Below are 21907 nucleotides of genomic sequence, written 5' to 3'. Positions count from 1 at the left end.
TTGGGGCTTTTTTTTAACACAAAAAAATATTTTAGCACTTTGGTAGGGACATTTTGATTTAAAGAAGTGTTTTTAACCATTTTTTTTTACTCGTGACTTCCCCCAAGAGAAAAATTAAATTCTCCCTAACAAGAGAAATGAAATACTAAGAACTGAGGCTTTGTGGGTAGATCTGCACTTTGGGGGGCCACACATCATTTTACTGTCTCAGACTTCTTTTGCCCCCTTGGAGATACTGTCACCTCTTAGTTTTTTCTTATCAACTAGCAAATCCCTCTAGAGCACTCATTTTAAACTGCGGCTTACAACCCATTAGTGGATTGCAAAATCAATTCCATGGGTCTCAATCAACTTTCATTTCTTTAGTGAAACAGAACCCAATAGGACAAAAACCATCAGACACACTGCTCACAGCAAGGGTATATACTGCTGTGTCAAACTTCCACTTCAGGTGTGTGTGTGTGTGAGAGAGGGTGTGCGTGCGTGCGTGTGTGAACTGTAAATCTCTCTCTGACCTTGCTTGCCCCAAACAACTAAAGCTTGGGGCTAGGGACACATCCATGCAGAACGAGCAGGAGACAGACACTCTGGGTAGAGATGACAAGCTTTAATGACACAGCCAACACTCACAATCACAGTTGGCTCTTCAGACAACTTGATCTTTGGGGCAAGATTTTGTGCAGAGTTAAGCAACCCAGAAGCCCAGGAGCGACAGAGGCAACATTCTGGCTTCCAGTGAGGGAGCAAGGTAACTACGTCTCATGATCAAAGTACCTTTTTATTCTTCTTAAATAAAAACCTTAATTTGCTCCAGCCTCCCAAGGGGCTCTGATCCCAGGCCCCCATTTCTTCACAAGGATGCTGTCCTCGTGTGGAGCCGCCTTAAATGGAAGCCACCTCACTAGGGCAGATTCTAGTCCTCCGGAGTCTCTATCCGTGGTACACACAGCGAGGCTGGCGCAGGCGGGGAACACGCAAGACAGAGGGCCGCTTTGGTGGTGCTGGTTTGGGTGGTGTTTCTTCACTGAACTTTGGTGACTGCTTCGTGGATGGAGGTGGCCACGTAATCCAGATTTTTCGTGGTTAAGCCACACATGTTGATCCGACCACTTGGCAGCAGATAGATGTGCTTTTCGTTGACCAGATATTCAACCTGCTTGGCTGTTGAAAACCAAAAGAAATAGGATGAGAGTAGTAGGCATCCTCTCAGCAATGGGGGTTCAGAGATTCCATGACATTTGCCGTTTTCCTTCTTTCCCCCAACACAGAGAAGCAAAATAAAAGTTTTTTTATTCAATTCAAAAACACAGGGAATTATGCTTCATTGATTCTTACTTCTAATCCCCAGAAAGCTTAATATGGCTGCTCCCAATGGGAAATTGTAATGTGGGACTACCTCCCAACGGAAGCTTGCATGGTACCTTCACCGGGACACCCTTTTAAAACAAGCCTCAGACTTAAGAACATTCCACTGGTATGAAAACAACTAGTTTGAAGTGCTTCTTTTAGCTCTTCCTTAACCCCTGGAAGGAAGGGGGTTTGCTTCTCCCCAAACACACAGCAGCAAACTCCCTTTGACGTTTCCTTCTCACAGCACATCGTCCAAGGCCCCGTGCTAGAGGTAGTGGGTAAGTGCTGTGTGCATGACCCCGTAGGCTGAGATACTGCCAAGGCCCCTGTAACCTGGCACTTCTCAGGTCCCTCATTCACACACACACAGGAGGGCTATCCCGCGTGTTTGCAGAAATGCTCATGCAGGAAATTGGAAGGGACTGCCTGTCCTTCCCTTATGCCACAGTCTCTAGAGATTTTTGGTTTATTGCAAAGCCATGAGACAATTTTATTTGATTTTTGCCTAAATAATTAGCACCCTTAATTAGCACTATTGATTTGAAGGAATGGGTAATTGTCATGGACTGGATGTTTGTGTCCCATCAAAATTTCTAGGTTGAAACCCTAACCTCTAACGTGACGGTATTAGGGGCTGGGGCCTTTGGCAGGTAATGAGGTAGGTCTGGATGACGCCCGGAGAGTAGAGCCCCTGTGCTGGCAGGAGTGCCCTTATGAGAGACTAGGGAGCTGGTATGTGTGTGCCTGTGCTCTCTCTCCCTTTCCCGTACCCCCAGCATGGGAGGACACAGCAAGAAGGCAGCTAGCCGCGGTGCCTGCGTGGCTCAGTTGGTTAAGCGACCGCCTTCAGTTCAGGTCATGATCCTGGAGTCCCAGGATCGAGTCCCACATTGGGCTCCCCACTCAGCGGGGAATCTGCTTCTCCCTCTGACCTTCCCCCGTCTCGTGCTCTCTATCTCATTCTCTCTCAAATAAATAAATAAATAAATCTTAAAAAAAAAAAAAAGGCAGCTAGCCACAAACTCGAAGAGAGCCCCCACAGGAACTGACCACGCTGGCCCCCTGATCTCAGACTGCCCGGCCTCCAGGACGCTGAGAAAAAAAATGTCTGTTGTTGAAGCCAGCTAGGCCATGGTGTTATGTCACAGCAGCCCAAACTCAGATGGTAATAAAATCTTAATAACCAGAGGAGCAGAGGGAGGTAAGATGGTGGAAGAGTAGGGGTCCTCGTTTCATCTGGTCCCTTGAGTTTAGCTAGATGACTATCAAATCATTCTGAACACCTATGAATTCAACCTGAGATGTAAGAAAAGAACTGCTGGAATTCTACAAATAGAAAGGCGATCACTTTTTGCAAGGTCGGAGGTATGAAGTGAATCGGAGGGGATTAATCGGAAGATAATCGGCAGGGAAGGGAGCCTCTGGAAGCTGGCTACTGGAAAGTGATATAGCCCTGGAGCGCAAAATTGGAACTTTTAGAAGGCTGCTCTGGTGAGAGACATCCCTGCCTGAAAGGTGCTCAGTTGGCCAAGAGGGGCAGAATCCTAGGTGAGACAGTATGGTCTCAGGATCCCCGGGGTCACGGAAAGAACGGGGGTGCCTGAGTCACTCCAATACTCAGGAGACTGGCTATGGTCAGTGAGCCCAGGAGTGGGTGCTCAGCTTGGTTTGCTATAAAGCAGGAACGGGTGACTGCTCTCTGTCCAGGGGCCCTGCAGGCAGCAGGCCCTCGGCAACCCTCCTCCCTCCCCCAGGAGGATCGGTGTGGGTGCACACTGCAGGAGTCTGCAGAGTTTGACGCACACAAAAGTGAAGACTGCATTTCCCTGAGAGTTTACTGAAGAGAGAGGTCCTTGATCTTTCAGCTCTGGGGCTGGAGATCAGGGTGCGGCCATTTTTATTTTCAGCCTCTGAATCGGCTTGGAAAGCCTTCAGGGAAGAAAAGCCACATAGAAGAACCTGAAGCAGCTTACACTGAGCCTGGCCTCCTGGCAAGGGGTGGTATAACTCTGCCCAGGCAAAGACACCCGAGAATCAGCACAGCAGGCCCTTCCCTCAGAAGATCAGCTGGAACATCAGGCAAATACCAACTTTATGGAGCACAAAGAACTGCAAAACTCCAGCACTAGGAAAAAAAAGTATATATAATTCAAGGTTTCTTCTCATGATTCATCTTTCAGTTTAAAATTTTCCTTTTCTTTTTTTCCTTTTCAACTAGTTTCTTATTTTATCAGCTCTTTATTTTTAAGTCATTTTTTAACATTCATTTTTACATTTACATTTTACAGATATACTCTTCATTTTTGGCTTCCTTTCACTGTCTTCAATTTTATTTTTGTATATATATAAGTTTTGCTTTCTTTACAATTTTGGGATTGAGCATCTTCTAACAAACAGACCAAAATACACCCAGGACCAAGTGGATCACCCTGTTTTGTTCACCTGGAAGATTATATTCTCTCTTCCCCCCACCTTTTTTTTCTTTTTCTTTTCATTTTGGTGCCTGACCTCTTTGGATTTGTCTAGTGTGTATTTCGCTTGGGTCATGGTTGATATTTTGAGTTTGTTCTAGCAATCATTCACTCTTCTCTGGGCAAAATGACTAGAAGGAGGAATTTACAACAAAGGGAAGAACGAGAGGTAATACTCTCTGCCACAGATCTAATCAATATGGATATAAGTAAAATGTCAGAGCTGAAATTCAGGATAATGATTATAAAGTTACTGGCTGGGCTTGAAAAAAGCATAGAAGACACTAGTCTCTTAGTGTAGAAATAAAATCTAATCAGGCTAAAATTAAAAATGCTTTAACAATGAGATGCAGTATAAATTGGATGCTCTAACAGCTAGGGTATATGGGGCAGAAGAGAGAGTCAGTGACATAGAAGACAAGATGATGGAAAGGCAGGAAGCTGAGGAAAAGAGGGAAAAACAACTAATGGGCCATGAGGGGAGGCTTCAAGAAATCAGCAATACCATAAAACAAACAATATTTGAATTATTGGGGTCCCAGAGGAAGAAGAAAGAGACAGAGGGACAGAAAGTATATTTGAGCAAATCATAGCTGAGAACTCCCCTAATCTGGGGAAAAAAACAGGCATTCAAGTCCAAGAGGTAGAAAGAACGCCCCCCAAAATCAATAAAAATAGCTCAACACCCCAACATATAATAGTGAAGCTTGCAAATTTCAGAGCTAAAGAGAAAATCCTGAAAGCAGCTTGAGGAAAGAGCTTCTTAACCTACAAGGGTAGAAACATTGGACTGGCATCAGACCTATTCACAGAAGGCCAGAAAGGCCTGGCATGACATATTCAGGGAACTAAATGAGGAAAAACAGTGCAGCCAAGAATACTTTATCCAGCAAGGCTGTTATTCAGAATAGAAGGAGAGATAAAGAGCTTCCAGGACAAACGGAAACTAAAAGAATTTGTGATCATTAAACCAGCCCTGCAAGAAATATTAAAGGGGATCCTGTAAGCCAAGACAAAGCCCAAAAGTAACAGACACCAGAAAGAAACAGGACAATCTACAGAAACAGGGACTTTACAGGTAATATAATGGCACTAAATTCATATCTGTCGATAGTTACTCTGAATATAAATGGGCTAAATGCTCCAATCAAAAGACACAGGGTATCAGATTGAATAAAAAAGCAAGACCCATCCATATGCTTTCTACAAGAGACTCATTTTAGACTTAAAGACACCTCCAGATTGAAAGTGAGGGGGTGGAGAACCATTTACCATGCTAATGGACATCAAAAGAAAGCTGGAGTAGCAATCTTCATATCAGACAAATTAGATTTTAAACCAAAGACTGTAGAGTAAGAGATGAAGAGGGACACTATATGATACTTAAAAGGTCTATCCAACAAGAAGATCTAACAATTATAAATATTTGTGCTCCTAACTTGGGAGCAGCCAATTATGTAAACCAATTAATAACCAAATTAAAGACACACAATGGTAATAATACAATAATAGTAGGGGACTTCAAGATCCCACTCACAGCAATGGACAGGTCATCTAAGCAGAAGATCAATAAGGGAACAAGGGCTTTGAACGACACCCTAGACCAGATGGACTTCACAAATATATACAGGGCATTCCATCCTAAAGCAATAGAATACACATTCTTCCCGAGTGCACATGGAACATTCTCCAGGATCGATCACATACTGGGTCACAAATCAGGTCTCAACCAGTACCAGAAGATTGGAATTATTCCCTGCATATTTTCAGACCACAATGCTTTGAAACTTGAACTCGATCACAAGAGGAAATTTGGAAGGAACTCAAACACTTGCAGATTAAAGAGCACCCTACTAAAGAATGAATGGGTCAACCAGGAAATTAAAGAAGAATTTAAAAAATTCATGGAAACAAATGAAAATGAAAACACAACTGTTCAAAACCTTTGTGATACAGCAAAGGCAGTCCTAACAGGGAAGAAGTACATAGCAATACATGCCTTTCTCAAAAAATGAGAAAAGTCTCAAATACACAAGCTACCTTACAAAAGGAGCTGGAGAAAGGACAGCAAATAAAGCCTAAACCCAGCAGGAGAAGAAAAATAATAAAAATTAGAGTACAGATCAATGAAATAGAAACCAAAAGAATAGTAGGACAGATCAATGAAACTAGAAGCCAGTTCTTTGAAAGAATTAATAAGATCAATAAACCCCTAACCAGAGTTATCAAAAAGAAAAGAGAAAGGACCCAAATTAATAAAATCATGAATAAAAGAGGAGAGACCACAACCAACACGAAGGAAATACAATTTCAACAACATATGAGCAACTATATGCCAACAAATTAGGCAAGCTGGAAGAAATGGAAGCATTCCTGGAAACATATAAACTACCAAAACTGAAACAGAAAGAAATAGAAACCCTGAACAGACCCATAACCAGCAAGGAAACTGAAGCAGTAATAAAAAATCTCCCAACAAACAAGAGTCCAGACCTGATGGCTTCCCAGGGGAATTCCACCAAACATTCAAAGAAGAACTAACACCTTTTCTTCTGAAGCTGTTTCAGAAAATAGAAAGGGAAGGAAAACTTCCAAGTCGTTCTATGAGGCCAGCATTACCCTGATACCACAACCAGACAAAGACCCCATCAAAAAGGAGAATTACAGACAAAGATCCCTGATGAATATGGATGCTAAAATTCTCACCAAGATACTTGACAATAGGATCCAACAGTATATTAAAAGGATTACTCACCACAACCAAGTGGGATTTATTCCTTGGCTGCAAGGGTGGTTCAAGGACCATATGATCCTCTCAGTTGATGCAGAAAAAGCATTTGACAAAATACAGCATCCTTTCTTGATTAAAACTCTCCACAGTGTAGGGACAGAGGGAACATACCTCAATATCACAAAAGCCATATACAAAAAGCCCAGGGCAAATATCATTCTCAATGGGGAAAAACTGAGAGCTTTTCCCCTAAAGTCAGGGACACGACAGGGATGACACTCTCAACTCTGTTGTTCAACAGAGTACTAGAAGTCCTAACCTCAGCAATCAGATAACAAAAAGAAATAAAAGGCATCCAAACTGGCAAAGAAGTCAAACTCTCACTCTTTGCCGATGACATGATACTTTATGTGGAAAACCTAAAAGACTCCACCCCAAAATTGCTAGAACTCATACAGGAATTCAGGAAAGTGGCAGGATATAAAATCAATGCACAGAAGTCAGCTGCATTTCTATACACTACCAAAGAGACAGAAGAAAGAGAAATTAAGGAGTTGATCCCATTTACAATTGCACCAAAAACCATCAGAGACCTAGGAATAGACCTAACCAAAGAGGTAAAGAATCTGTACTCTAAAAACTACAGACACTCATGAAAGAAATTGAGGAAGACACAAAGAAATGGAAAAACATTCCATGCTCATGGATTGGAAGAACAAATACTATTAAATTGTCTATGCTACCCAGAGCAATCTACATGTTCAATGCAATCGCTATCAAAATATCATCGACATTCTTCACAGAGCTGGAACAAATAATCCTAAAATTTGTAAGGAACCAGAAAAGACCCCGAATAGCCAAAGGAATGTTGAAAAAGAAAACCAAAGTTGGTGGCACCACAATGCTGGACTTCAAGCTGTATTTCAAAGCTGTGATCATCGAGACAGTATGGTACTGGCACAAAAACAGACACATGGATCAATGGAACATAACCGAGAACCCAGAAATGGACCCTCAACTCTATGGTCAACTAATCTTTGACAAAGCCAGAAAGAATATCCAATGGAAAAAGAGACAGTCTCTTCAACAAATGGTGTTGGGAAAATGAAACTGGACCATTTCCTTACAACGTACACAAAAATAGACTCAAAATGGATGAAAGACCTAAATGTGAGACAGGAATCCATCAAAATCCTAGAGGAGAACACAGGCAGGAAACTCTTCGACCTCAGCCGCAGCAACTTCTTGCTGGACGTGTCTCCAAAGGCAAGGGGCACAAAGGCAAAAAATGAACTACTGGGACTTCATCAAGATAAAAAGCTTTTGCACAGCAAAGGAAACAGTCAACAAAACCAAAAGACAGGCGACAGAATGGGAGAAGATATTCGCAAATGTCTTATCAGATAAAGGGCTAGTATCTAAAATCTATAAAGAAATTATCACTCAACACCCCAAAAACAAATAATCCAATCAAGAAATGGGCAGAAGACATGAACAGACATTTCTCCAAAGAAGACATCCAAATGACCAACAGACACATGAAAAAGTGCTCAACATCACTCGGCATCAGGGAAATACAAATGAAAACCACAATGAGATACCACCTCACACCAGTCAGAATGGCTAAAATTAACAAGTCAGGAAATGACATATGTTGGTGAGGATGCAGAGAAAGGGGAACCCTCCTACACGGTTGGTGGGAATGCAAGCTGGTGCAACCACTCTGGAAAACAGTATGGAGGTTCCCCCAAGAAGTTAAAAACAGAGCTATGCTACAACCCAGCAATTGTGCTACTAGGTATTTACCCCAAAGATACAAATGTAGTGATCTGAAGGGGCATTTGCCCCCCAATGTTCATAGCAGCAATGTCCACAATAGCCAAACTGTGGAAAGAGCCAAGATGCCCATTGACAGATGAATAAAGAAAATGTGGTTTATATATACAATAGAATATTACTCAGCCATCAGAATGGATGAATGCTTACCATTTACATTGACATGGATGGAACTGGAGGCTATTATGCTGAGCAAAATAAGTCAATCAGAGAAAGACAATTATACGGTTTCACTCCTATGTGGAATATAAGAAACAGTGCAGATGATCATAGGGGCAGGGAGGGAAAACTGAATGAGAAGTCATCAGAACCATGAGAGACTCTTAACTAGGGGAAACAAACTGACGTTGCTGGAGGGGAGGTAGGGGGATGGGGTATTTGGCTGATGGGCATTAAGGAGGGCACATGATGTGATGAGCACTGGGTGTTATATCAAACTGATGAATCACTGAACACTATATCCGAAACTAATGATGTATTATACGTTGGCTAACTGAATTAAAAAAAAAAAAAAAATCAGAGGAGCAAACACTATGTGCCAGGCAGTGTTCTAAGCACTTCATATTAACTCAGTTATTCTTGATAATAACCTTATCTTTCCCATGTATCGGTGGCACAGAGGGAAGTTAGAAGACCTTCCCAATGTCATACAGCTAGTCAGTGGTGGGCCTGGGATTTTAAGGAAGGCAGTGTAACTCCCAAGTCTGGGCTCTTAGCCATGAGGCTAAGCTGTCTCTGCATGGAAGTGTAAAATCTGGACCCTGTACCCCGTGCTACCATGGACCCCTCCAAACAAAGTGACCTTCACAAGCAGCCTTGACCAGCGTGAGCTGTGTGAACTCAGGCAAGGAGACCAGGCCTAGCCTCACACACCCTCAGAGCCACAGGCACACCACTACTCGTAAAGCCGAAGCCCCACTGGCAGATGTGGTTCCAGGGTTCCAATCCTGTTTTTTGTTTGTTTGTTTTTAAGATTTTATTGTTAAGTAATCTCTACACCCAATGTGGGACTTGAACTCACAACCTCGAGATCTAAGAGTTGCATGCTCCACCACTGAGCCAGCCAGGCGCCCCAACCCTTTTTTTTTTTTTTTTTTAATGAAAATGAAACTTCTCTGTTTTTGTCAGGGGAGGGGAGCATCACAGCAAAGAAGCTAAACTTATGGACTCTTTCCCTGGAAAAAGGCCGATACACACATACACAATTTCTCAAGTACCATTTCAGGGGCTGCACAGATCTCACACGGACGACAGAGGGACAGAAGGCCATAAAGGAGGCCTGTAGCATGAGCACGGTAGAACTGAGGTGGTGGGTACAATTCCTCCACCTCTTCTGCTTTAAATTTCTCCTAATAAAATGTTGGGAGGGGAAAAAAAAAACATAAACAAAAATGTGTTTTTAAAAAGGGTAAATAGTGTCAGGTGCTAAAATATAACTTCCATGTTATAGGCACAGATCTGTTCTCACGATTTTTTAATTCATAATAAAACTTCCTACTCTGGAGAGTGGGATAATATAGGTATTTTATGGGGAGACATCCCTACCTTGTGAGCTTTTAGAATATTACTACTAAATACCATTTCTATTACACTTAATATTTTAAAAATTGTAAAGGATGATTTTACTTATTTAAATGAACTTAATGCCCTTTTCCAGAATCACGAGGACAACTGGCTTTTACTTTTTGGGAAACCTTATTTTACCCCAAATTATTCCTAGGGATCTATAATATACAGTCACCACCACCTTTCTTGTTTATATTTCCTTCTGCTTTTTCTGAGCTCATTTTACACAGGCGCCCTGATGGCCCCTGTTTACTGTGCTGCCCAGCACCTCTGATGTTCCATTTACTTACCCACGTCAGGCACAAACTGTCCCTAGAGCCATGGGACACAAGCTCCACACACAGGCAAGTAGCCAAACAGCACCATGTGACCCGTGGCTTGGCCAGCAGGTGCTCGGGAATTATTAAATGAATGAATCCTCTGTCAGCAGGACAACCAATTACTGATATGCCCCACCGATGGCTGCCCAAGATCATGTACAGCTGCCCACTAGACTGCCAATGGGCTCTCAACTCCAACTACCAGTTCTTATTTATGAACTAGAGATCACTCCGTAACCTCTTTTTTTCAGGGCAATGCTTGAAGACGAGGAAAGACCTGTTAAGAAATTAGGTCCTTGAATAATCAGGTGTAATAATTACACTTAAGATTAAGGAAAAGCCAAAAGGTACCCTAGCATTTACACGAGACCTTTCATAAAGCAAGGCTCCGGGCTACAAATCCTGTTACTTCCCGGCCCACAAAAATGAAAATATCCTAGTTACGGGTCAGCAGGTTTTCACTAAGAAAACCTAACTTGTTCTGGCCCAAAGTTAGGGCTGACCAAAGGGGACAGCTAAAGGAGCCAAACGCAAGAGCACAGGGAGAAGGGCTGTGTCTGATAGTGAGCATTCGAAGTGGTTTGGGGACACTTACGGTTCAAGCCCGTGAAGCTGAACATTCCAATTTGCTCAGTGATGTGGTTCCAGGTTCCAGGAGTCTTGAGGGCTTCTAAGCGTGCCCTGAGTTCAGATCTCATGGTCAGAATGCGGTCAGCCATTGTCTTCACATTACCTGTCCTGAGTGGACAGCAATATAAATATCAATCTAGGTTAGGGCAGACAGGTGGCTCACAGAAGCACGTAGGTTTAAAAAATGTAATGTAATACACTGAAAACGAGATCACGACCTGCCTGCGGTAGTATGTGGGTGCGTGGCTGGCTGGACAAGCAGGCCAGAGAGACACTTAGTGGGCGGAAGGAAGGAAGTGAGCTTCTGATGGAGTTTAGTGCTCGTCTTGGATCTACTGGCAGTAATACCATTCATGTTTTAACCCAGAATTCACCTAGGCCCTGACCCAGACGGGATAATGTATTTTATCAGGCCTAAATGAGCGGACTGTAGATTTAGCTACCATATAAAAATTACTGTTCCAAAAAAGGCAAAATATATGCAAATTAAATAAGAATGAAGAGTCCCCAAATTGTCACAATGACTTGCAGCTGGATAAACTATTCTATCAGGAATTCCTTCCTGTGTTTCCCACCTGTTAGGGGAGGAAGCCTAGTGCTGGGAGGGTGGGGAAAACGCCCCATTCCTCGAGTGCTTCCTCCTCTGGGCCAGCGTCGTGTACTCACACGTGTGTGTTACACTCATGAGAGTAGGCGCCAGCCTCATTTTACAGAAGTACCTGAGACTCGGAGTTTAAAGTAATTTTGTCCTGCCTCTGCCAAAATCAAAGGAAGAGAGAGTTAAATGTAATGGGACAACTAACTGTTCTACATTCCCACACCTCACCCATCAGGCCTCGCGCCCCTTACCATTCCTTAAAGAGCTCAGGGTTAGAGAGGGTACAGGCCACAATTCGTGCTCCCTGAGCGGGGGGGTTGGACCAAGTAATTCGCACAATCTTCTCCATCTGGGAAAGGACCCGCAGGATGCTATCAGGATCTTTTGCAACCACGGTCAGATTGCCCACTCGCTCATCTAAAGGGAAGGATGAGAGTCAGCTCGGAGCACTGAGGCGGGCGGGGCGGGGCAGGGCTGTAACTCAGGAGAGCACTCACTGTAGAGCCCGAAGTTCTTGGAGAAGGACTGAGCGCAGAAGAGCTCGAATCCTTCAGACACAAAATAGCGAACGGCCCAGGCGTCTTTCTCTAGGTCTCCAGATGCAAAGCCCTGATAGGCTGAGTCAAAGAAGGGGAACAGAAACCGGCGCTGCGAGGAAGGAAAGCAAGTCAGGGCAGGAGATCCTTCTGGAACCAACCTCAGACACCAGCCTTCCTTCCCCAACTGGTGCCTGCACAGAATTTCTAACACTACCCATTTGTCCTCGCTCTCCCTTTCTGCATTCACCCACCACTTTACCTCTGTTCCTCTGTTCAGCTAAATACCAACCAACAAATCTAACAATTTCAGTAAACCTTATTTTTTTTAAGTATACTGTCCTAGAGTCACGATGCCACTTTGCCAACAGGACTTATTTGTGACACATGGAGGTAGTGTCCTGTGTTGGTGGAGTCTTCCCTCTGAATTCCTGGTGTGATAAGCTTAAGTCAGCTTGGTCTCCCCAGGGCTCCCCAACAATCTCGGGGATAATCTACTGGGCACTTAAGACGAAGGAGACCGCGGAGTCCCTACTCCCACCCCTCCGACCTCCTCAAAGAACGCCCCACAACTGAGGCTGCCCATCCTACTGGGCTTGTGCTCTGAGTGGACACCACTTCTGTGCCCCCAGCTGTCCAAGCCAAGGCCAGGGTGCATCCTCCACTCCTGGTAGCTCCTCCCTCGCATCCAGTACATCCAACCACATCCCAGGTCTTATCACCCCATCTCCCGGGAGCTCGAGAGTCCTTTCAGGCCTGCCCCTGCCATGGCCTGCATTCAGATCCCCATCAGCTCCCACCCGGATCGCGGGAACAGCCTCCTAACCACTCCCTGGGCCTGTCTCAACTTGCCTTCCTCTGACCCACTCCCTGCTGTGTAGCCTGATGACCACAAAGTTTTGATGACATTGAAGTTTTTCAGTGGCTCCCCAGCCCTCCAAATAAAGTCCAGTGCCTCAGCACAGGACCTGGCCCCCATCTACCTCTAACTCACTCACAACCCCTTAGAACTCTAGGCTGTACCGAGAATTACTTCCAATTCCTTAAATGGGCCGTGACTTCTGCCTTGGGCTTTGATCACACTCCTCCCTCCATAGGGAACATTCCATCCCTGCCAGCCCCCACCTGTCCTCAACCTTCAAGTTTCAACATGGCTTCTTCTGCCACTACTGCTCTCCTAGCATGCACACGTGCACACGCACACGCACACATGCACGCACTCCCCGAAGTCTGGGCTACATGCCTCCACGTAACCCCATCAACACAGCCACAGTACTTGGCTGTCCCCCCAGACAGGCTGTGTGCTCTCTGAGGGCAGGGACCGTCTCTGCTGTGTTCACTCTTGTACCCCCTGGTGCCTGCCACATAACAGTTTCTCACTGTTATTCTCTAAACATGTTAATGAAGAATATATACACTTTGAGCTATAAATTCCAACCTAGGAAGTGTAATCCCAAAGAAATAATAAAAAGGAGTCTTATACACAATTGTTCAGAAGAATAAGAAATCTGAGATCTAAATGTCCATCGACCGATTTAATCAATCGCTAATGTGACAAAGCCATGCATGGGAACTGTGCTACAGAACTTTAAATGGCATGTAAAGGAATTCAAATGAAACACAAAGTATGTTACAAAACTGTATAGATAAAATGGTGCCATCTTTGTGAAAGAAATATATTTACATATGTAACTACTTCAACAACAACAACAACAATATTCTATATACCAAAATAGTAACAGTAGATTTCAGTTAATACTTATATTCTTCTTTGGGTTTTTCCCCATTTTCCAAACTCTTCCGTAAACAGGTATTGCTTTTGAATACATAAAATAATAATACTATTTTTCAAGAGATGCTCTGAAAGAGCAGCTACCTTCATGACAGAGGCGATCTGCTTCCACTGCTCCGGAGTTGGGTCAGTCCCAGTGGGGTTGTGTGCACAGGCGTGGAGGACAAAGATGGAGAACTCGGGGGCATTCTGAGGGGAAGGAAGCTACATCAGTTCCGACGCTAGCAGGAATATCCAGGGGTCAGAGTCAGTGACACACTGGGCAAGGGGCAGCATATTTCTTCCTTATGTGCTAACTCAGAAACCACCATTTTGGTTTGAGTAGGGATGTTTTAGACTGTCTCCCTTATCAACTGATCCAAAGACCTTTCCCTGGGTCTGACATCATGGGTCTGTTTACTTTTCATCTAATCGCCCACCTCCAGATCATTTAGGAAACCCTGGAGATCGAGTCCTCTCTTCGCTGCATCCCAGTAGTGATAGGACCGAATGTCTTTAAATCCAGCGGCAGAAAACACACCGTTATGATTCTCTGTAAGCAGAAGGGTAAAAAGTTAAATGCTCTGACAAACAAGGAGGCATAACTGGAAAGGACACACATCAGCTGCCGGGGCCCTCACAGGCTCAGCATTCACTGGGCAACATCGAGGTGAGGGGTGAAGACTTAGAAGAATGACTGCAACCACCAAGAACAAGTTCCACCAGTCAGTCGTGCTAAACTTACATCCTACCACGGTGAGACTTCCTGTTATCTATACTTTCTGCCTCCTTGGGGGAAGTTCTGACATATGCTAAAACACGAGTCTACCAGGAGTCTTGAGAACAAGTATTCCTAATCTGGACTGGAGAATCGGGCTACTCATATACTGCCATAACCCACTGCTCAAGCCATTCCCAAATGTCAGTTGATCCAGGCCTGGGCTACATTTTCCGTATAAACAGTGAGAATCATGAGGGTAATTCCCCCGGCACCTCTGCAGTCCAAGGACTCACCCCAGGTTGGTGAGGACACATAGACGGGCGTATCCTTGTTGTTGGTTCCATTGTACCATCGGGCTAAGAACTCGGCTCCAATTCGGAGTGCGCCTGTCCCCCCCAGAGACTGCACACCTCCAACCTGAAAGAGAAGCAGCAGCAGGGTCACTGGCTGATAACGGTGAAGTCAGACGATTATCAGGAAAACCATGGTAATGACAAGCACTTACTTTGTGCCTGCTCTGTGCTAAGCCCTTTAAACACTCTCTTACGGAAAGCTCGTAACTACGTATGGAGATACTATGATTTGCCCATGCTTACAAACGAGGAAACTGGGCCTATGAAAAGTGAAGCCCTTTGCTCAGTAAGCAGCCCCTGAGCACTAAGGCCAGGTCTTCAACCCGAGAAGTCTGGGAGTCTGACTCTTGGAGGAGCTTCCCAACTGAACACAGGTTGAGGACATACCCAGGCCACATTTGAGTGTGCCCGCCTGGAAGGCAAACCTGTCCCTTCGGCACCCATCCCAAGATCAAAATTTATGCCTCCAGTGGAAGCCTGTGAAATGTCTCTGGCTTGCCAGTGACTTCAATCTGCAATACTCATCGCTATAAAGCAGGCCCATTAACCCAGAGAAATATGTTCTAACAAAGGTGACATGTGAGGATAACTTTCCTTAACTTCCTCGCATCTCAAAATGACTTCACATGGGCGATGACAGAGTCCTAGGTCTTCCCATTTACAAAAGACCTTCACGCACATTCTTACTTGATTCTTACACAGTTCTCTAAAGTAAGTCCTAAATCCCCAACCCCAATACACGCGAGGAAATCCATTCAGAGAAGTGGTCTGCGAAAGGCTAGGAGTGGCAGAAAAGCGGTAAGCGGCAGAGCTGGAAATGAATCCAGGAGGCCTCCTCACTTCAGATCTAGTCACCCGCCCTGGTTATGCTGCCCTGCCCACATGCCTCCGATTCTGCCCTCTCGCAATTCTTAGTAGGCTTTGGCAAGACTTTCAGTAGAGGAATGGCCTACACTGCTCAATATGTCAAAGGACTAAGGAGAAAGAAAAGGATCATCTGAGAAAATCTATCTAAATAAAAGGAAGGGCACAGCAATCTGACAACAATGGCAACCTCCAGGGAGCAGCCTAGGAGGGGGAATAGTGGTCAAGGGGTCTCTGGCCTACTCTAGAAGTTATTTTTTTAAATTAAGGAAAATGTGTTCATGTATTATTTGTAAAACTTTAAAATAATTTCTAAAATATATTTCGCTGTCTGGGATTTGCTGGAAAGTAATTCACCTTTGGCATGGGGGTGGGGGGGTCATTGTTGAAGCTAGGCGATGGATACAACACGGGGGTTTGTTCATCACATTGCATTATCTATTTTGTAAATATTTGAAATTTTCCACAATAAAAGTGGTCTAAAAAAGCCCTTCCTAGACAAGAAGAAAAGCTTTAAATTTTTAAAAAACAAAACACTGATGCTAAAAGATAACAAAGGGAAAAAAATGGAAAAAGGGAAGACCAAGCTCATTTCATGAATATTGATACTCACTTTCCAAACAAACATTAATGAATAGCACAAATCCAAGAGTACACTAATAAATACCCCCTTGCTCAAGTGACAGTCAGCCCACGAATGCAAGATTGTTAAGAAATATATCATAAAATGTGTCATGCTGGGCGTCTGGGTGGCTCAGTCAGTTAAGCATCTGACTCTTGATCTCAGCTCAGGTCTTGATCTCAAGAGTCGTGAGTTCAGGCCCTGAACCAGGCTCCACACTGAGCATAGAGCCTACTTAAAAAAAAAAAAAAAAGTGTCATGCTGCTAGGTAGAGAAAATCCAAATGATCTTCCTAACAGATTAAAAGCGTAGCTATTCCTGATTTTGACGCTCAGTAAAACAGGAGATAATGGAATACTTCTTGAAAATAACAGGAGAAATTCATTCAGCCGTGATGAATAAGTCAGCTTCCTGACAAATAGTGACTCAGTGGCAGAAATCCTCTTTAAGCCAGGAACGAGGCAGTGATAGCAATTATCATCATTTGTTATTCCTCCCCAGTGTTCTATTTGTATTCAGAGGGTCTGAGCATCTGTGAAGGAATGCTGTCTGAAACGTGAAAAAAAAGCAAAGTGGACACTCAGGGGAAGGAGCCTGGGCACACCAACGTGCCTGTCCTTCAGGCTGACCCAGAGTGCCAGGCGCCTCCCATTACTTTCAAGGTCTTTTTTTTTTAAGATTTTATTTATTTCTTAGAAAGAGAGAGAAAGCAAGAGTGAGCACAAGCAGGGGGAAAGGGAGAAGCAGGCTCCCCGCTGAGCCAGGAGCCCAATGTGGGGCTCGATCCCAGGTCCCTGAGATCATGACCTGAGCTGAAGGCAGACGCTTAACTGACTGAGCCACCCAGACGCCCCTACTTTCAAGGTCTTGCCTTCACATTTCATCTACCTGAATTCTTCATACAAATCACTACCAAGGTGATGTTAAGCCATATGTGTGTTTTTCATGGATTTGTCACCAGCTAAGTTGAATGTCAACTTTATTCATTATTTCACATTTCAAACACCTAAGCAATTCTGGAATGTTGCTATTTCTATACAAATGAGCAGGGTTCCCCTTCAACCTGGTTTTCAGTTATCATGGATATGTGACAGGTGTATGTGGACATCAGTGCAAACATTCCCAGGTATAATCTTTTATTTCCTTTCTCTCCCACTTCAAAACACAAATTCATTAAATAAAAGAAGTCAGAAGGTCAGGAGACTAGACTGAAAACATATTTGGAAGAAATAAACCCACTTCAGTAACATTAACTAATTCTTAACATTCATGACGTATATGACACTTGACATCAAATTCTCAAGAAATTATCATTCCCTAAAAATATATTGAACATGGCATGGCTTCAGTGAAACACAAGCAACATCAGCAATTAAAAGAGAAACATTTGGGGTGAATCAATAATGTATCAATTTGGTCACTTTGGGAACTGAATTTTGGCAAACTTCCAAAACGCCCAAGGAAGGCCCACATTTGGGATGAAGGTAACAAGTGTAAAGTTCCAAAGGAACCAGGCAACTAGCCCTGGGTGGCTACACTGGGGGAGTCCAGAACAAGAAAAATCCAGTAACACATGGTGTGCATGATGCCAGGAGGTAATCTACACTCCTGGTTTAGCTACATGGACAGAAGAAATCCCTGCTGGATTTGAAAACACTTATCTGAGACCACAGTTTGCCGATGTGCTGTCTTCAGTGTGAGGAACAGGAGAGCGACCGGAAGCTGCTTATGGCCAAGGCCATGATGCATGAACCTGGGCAGCCCTAGCAGTTCACACGGTCTCTGGCACAGGGTGCTGACACGGGCAAAGCAGATGAAGAAGACAGTGTTGAAAGAATGAGCCGCAGAGAAAGCCCTAAGCCTCCCAGAGGCGACGGTCAAAGTGAGGACGTGGGACCGCATCACATGGCCCACAAGCCCTCCTACAGACTGTGACGCAGGAATTTCCAAAGCTGAAATACTACAGTGCAGGAGGTGAAAACTGGACCTATGGTCTGGATCCTAAGGTCTAAAAATAGAACGCAGTAAGAGGCAGTGGCGAGTGTAGAAAACAGGTCTCCTCAAAATGGTTGATAGACCTGGTAGTGTTAAATCTTGAGAAGACAAATCTAAGGGAAGAAATGATTACTGATTGTTTTCTGGTCCATTCATTCATTCGCGCCTCATCTCCTTCAAGTTTTAGCTGATGGGCACCTGGGTGGCTCAGTCCGTTAAGTGTCCGACTTGGTTTTTGCCTCAGGTCATGATCTCAGGGTCGTGAGATCAAGCCCTGCATTGGGCTCCATGCTCAGCGCAGAGTCTGCTTAAGACTCTCTCTACCTCTCCCTCTGCCCTTCCCCCCTGCATGCACACGTGCTCTCTCCCTCTCAAATAAATCTTTTAAAAAAAAGTTTTGGCTGAAATGTCATTTCTATTTCTATCTTAACTATCCTAGTGAAAACCATATCGACCCCAACTCCCACACTCAGCACCCCTAATGTGCCTCTTCTCTATTTTTATAGCATTTATATTCTTTTAATATACTCTATCATGTCCTTATCTATTACATTTACAGTTGGCTTCTCCTCACAAAACTGTAAGCCAGGGCAGAAGATTTTGGGTCTTTTGGTCACCGCTGTGCTCCAGCTTTCTAGAACAGGGCCTACCCTTAGTGGTAAGCACTCATCTGTTGACTGAATGAGTGAATTCAAACATCTGAGAATCTCTGAAATGCCAGGCTAGGAGCTAAATGCTGAAGATTTACGAGAGAAATAAGTAAGCCATCATCTCTGCCCTGAGGGAAGTCATGGTCTTGTAGGAGACAGACATAAAATTATACATCATAGTATTAAGCACAGTTAAGTACAGTTATTCCTAAACTGTGAACAAAGTCCTGTGATAACTCAGCGCTGCCGGAGAGAGCGAAGGATTCGGCATGGAGGTGACCCCTGGCTGGGCCCTGCACGACTTACAGGCTCCTGGAATGGCTGGAACCCAGGGGGGCTGGGGGGCTGTGAGTCACTGGAGGACAGGATGAAGGTTGGCCATAAAATACACCACACGCCCAGCTCAAAGTCTAGATTTGCCCTGTAGATAATGGAGGGGCTACTGTGTGTGTATGTGTGAGGCAGGGAGCAGGTGATATGATTATCAGGTTGCTGCGGAAGATCATCCTAGTTGCACAGCGCAGAATCTTTTAAGATTTTTTTTTTATTTGAGAGAGAGAAAGGGGCTGAGAGAGAGAACACGAGGGAGAGGGAGAAGCAGACTCGAGGGCCCGACGCGGGGCTTGATCCCAGGAGCTCAAGATCATGACCTGAGCCAAAGGTAGATGCTTAACTGACTGAGCCACCCGGGAGCCCCTGCACTGTGCAGAATCCAACAGAATGCGGAGGAGACTAGAGGCAGGAGGCTATCACAAGCATCCACATGAGAGGACGGTGGGCTGAACTAAGACGGCAGCTTGGGGATGGTGAGAACGTCCAGGGAAAAAGGAAAAACTCAGAGCTCAGAACCAGCCAGGACCTAGGGGGATGCAGATGCCAAGAGAGCCTCCTAACCCCCCCTCAAAAAAAGCCTTCAAATATTTACAGACTGCTATCTAAATTTGTTCTCTGATCAAAAACACAACACCGGACAAAGCAGACAGAGGGCAGGCCATGTTCCACAAGTCTTACAGAACGAAATGACCAAAACGGGAGCACTGGTCAGAGGAACAGCACCTGGCCACGATGGTTAGCACGTGTCTAAGAAATGTACAGTTTCAGAGGAAGAAGGTCCCCAACACAGAAACCGTTTTTCTTTGTCAACAACAGAATTCCATCGAATCTACCCACAGCGTCTCTCAAGATAACCCCAGCTGCCTAACCCCCCACTCTCAAACTTCATCAGGACTCTCCTCCAGCAAAACTCATTAATTACTTGCCTAATCATGACCCGAGTTCCAGGACCTTCACTCAGAACCTCCCTGCCTCCTGAGAGAAGACTGGGCCTGTGTGCCCCTCATTTTTTCCCCTGGCCACCGAGGCATCTGGATAACAGCATGTGGAGAATAAATCAGATGATTCCAGGATGTCGTCCCTTCCACGCACAAAGGCTGGGCTATGACACTGGCCTGGAGGGGCAGTCAGGACAGCTGGCTTTAATTGCACCATACGTACCTGGGCTAAAGCAAAACCCGAGCCCATCCCCTGGCTACTCCTGCAGCAGGTTTTATCTTCTTCAGACACTTGGACTGGCTAACTCCTCTGCTCAAACCTTCAGGTGGTTTCCCCTGCCCAAGGTGCCCAAATCAGCCTCGACATGCTCCCAGCTCCAATCAGGTAGGTCTCTCTTCCACCTAGTGGAATTCCCACTACTCCAAACAAATACCTCTCCTTTTTCCTTCCTCTGTACTTTGTGGTTCCCAACCCTGGCGGTACTTTGGAGTCACCTGTGGAGCTTTTAAAACTATGCCCTTGCAGGGAAGGGAAGGGAACTGGGGAGAGGAAGGGGGAGCTGGGAGTGAAAGGGCAGGAAGGGGGGCACCTGGGTGGATCAGTGGGTTAAGTGTCTGCCTTCGGCTCAGGTCATGATCTCAGGGTCGTGAGACTGAGCCCCAGGTGGGGCTCTGTGTTGGGTGCGGAGCCTGCTTGGGACTTTCTCTCTCTCTCTCTCTCCCTATCTCCCTCTGCCCCTCCCCAATTCTGCTTGCACATGTTCTCTCTCAAAAAAAAAAATTTTTTTTCAAGGGGTTCAGAGGCCCCTTAACCAATCCCCTAAGCAAGTGTTCCCTGTGGGACATGAACCACAAACCAGTCCTTTCCTAACATGTAGATGAGATGTAGGAGTTAGAGGGTAAATGCCTTGCCCATGGACAAAGAAGGAGCAGATCTGGGTCCAGACCCTGATCTCTTGATCATTCCATTAAATTCCCTTGGCTCGGCATTTCCACGGATGGCTTCAACCCCAGCAGCAGCAATCTGATCATCTAGGGCACACGACGCAACAGTCACAGAGGCCGGGCTTGGCGTCTGGCCATACCACGTGCACTATCAGGGCCTTAAGATCACACCACTTAAACTCTTACTCACAGACACGTCAATAGACATAACACCTAATACTTTAAACCAAATTGAGTTTTCTTTTTTCTTTTTATTTTTTTATCACACACACAATTCTTTCTTACTTTATTTTTTTTTAAGATTTTATTTATTTATTTGCCAGAGAGAGAGAGATCGAGTGAGCACAAGCAGGAGTAGCGGCAGGAAGAGGGAGAAGCAGACTCCCCGCCAAGCAGGGAGCCCAATGGGGGACACGATCCCAGGACCCTGGGATCATGACCTGAGCCGAAGACAGACCCTTAACTGACTAAGACACCCAGGTGTCCCCCAAATTGAGTTTTCAACCTTTTTTCACCTTTGCAGTTTCTAAAGAAAATACAGTTGACCCTGAATGACACAGGCTTGAATTGCACAGGTCCACATACACCTGGACCTTTTTTTTTTTTTTTAACAAATCCAGTGCAGTATTGGAAATGTATTTTGCCTTCCTTATGGTTTTCTTAATAACATTTTATTT

The 21907-nt window shown here is 44.7% G+C and overlaps 1 protein-coding gene across 1 annotated transcript in view; it reads right to left on the bottom strand.

Annotated features, from left to right (window-relative positions):
- Nucleotides 1–592: 592 nt before the first annotated feature.
- The window catches only part of GOT1 (glutamic-oxaloacetic transaminase 1), a 30812-nt gene continuing 9497 nt past the window's right edge, over nt 593–21907 (bottom strand). Inside the window, exons 3-9 of the mRNA XM_025880671.2 lie at nt 14824–14947; nt 14250–14362; nt 13915–14019; nt 12000–12150; nt 11754–11919; nt 10870–11012; nt 593–1161 (exon numbers count right to left, since the gene is read on the bottom strand). Coding sequence (XP_025736456.1) covers nt 1022–1161; nt 10870–11012; nt 11754–11919; nt 12000–12150; nt 13915–14019; nt 14250–14362; nt 14824–14947 — 942 coding nt within the window. The 3' untranslated portion in view covers nt 593–1021. The remainder of the gene's footprint in view (nt 1162–10869; nt 11013–11753; nt 11920–11999; nt 12151–13914; nt 14020–14249; nt 14363–14823; nt 14948–21907) is intronic.

Source organism: Callorhinus ursinus, unplaced genomic scaffold (assembly GCF_003265705.2).
Source record: "Callorhinus ursinus isolate GAN/ISIS: 27379988/994484 unplaced genomic scaffold, GSC_fseal_2.0 scaffold20, whole genome shotgun sequence".
NCBI classification, from domain to species: domain Eukaryota; kingdom Metazoa; phylum Chordata; class Mammalia; order Carnivora; family Otariidae; genus Callorhinus; species Callorhinus ursinus.
Note: the sequence above shows the minus strand (reverse complement) of the source record. Positions and strands in the feature narration are given on the sequence as shown.